Genomic DNA, 584 nt, shown 5'->3' with positions numbered 1-584 from the left:
CCCTGCCCACCCGTGTCCCCGTGTCCCCATCCCTACCTGCCAGCAGGGAGTAGGTGATGGCCGCCCTCAACCCCCTGTCCCCATCCTCGGCGTAGACGGACCCGGGGCTGAAGCTCAGGGGACCCCCCTGGGGTTTGGGGTTGGAGGACACACACAGAGACCATCTCAGCCCCGTGGGACCCCCGTGGGTGTCCCCCCACGTCCCCCCCAGCCCCACAGACAGACCTGGAGCTGCCCCTCGGTGACGTTGGCGGTGTAGACGGGGCTGGTGCAGACGGTGAGGCCCTGGTGGGTGCGGGGGGTGCAGGGCAGGAACTGGGGGTACTGGTCGTCCCCGTCCAGCACGTTCACCCGCACCCGGGCCGAGGCGTTGAACCGCTCCTTGGTGTTCATCTCCTGCCCACGCACACACCGACACATGGACACCCCCCAAATGGGACAGGGACACCCCCCAGGGGACAGGGACCCCCCCCAAGGGACAGGGACCCCCCCCAAGGGACAGGGACCTCCCAAAGGGACAGGGGACACCCAAAAGGGACGGGGAACCCAATGGGACAAGGACCCCAAAGGGACAGGGACCCCCC

General features: G+C 68.8%; 1 protein-coding gene across 1 annotated transcript in view; it reads right to left on the bottom strand.

Moving 5' to 3' along the window:
• Positions 1-10: 10 nt before the first annotated feature.
• Positions 11-584, bottom strand: part of LOC106899792 (cadherin-related family member 5-like) — a gene marked incomplete at its 3' end in the record, with an annotated part of 24,260 nt that continues 23,686 nt past the window's right edge. The window contains exons 7-8 of the mRNA XM_014961709.1: positions 226-396; positions 11-127 (exon numbers count right to left, since the gene is read on the bottom strand). Of these exons, the coding sequence (XP_014817195.1) occupies positions 11-127; positions 226-396 (288 nt within the window). The remainder of the gene's footprint in view (positions 128-225; positions 397-584) is intronic.

Source organism: Calidris pugnax, unplaced genomic scaffold (genome assembly GCF_001431845.1).
Source record: "Calidris pugnax isolate Ruff unplaced genomic scaffold, ASM143184v1 scaffold816, whole genome shotgun sequence".
NCBI classification, from domain to species: Eukaryota; Metazoa; Chordata; class Aves; order Charadriiformes; family Scolopacidae; genus Calidris; species Calidris pugnax.
The sequence above is the reverse complement of the archived record's forward strand: the minus strand, read 5'-3'. Positions and strand labels throughout refer to the sequence as shown.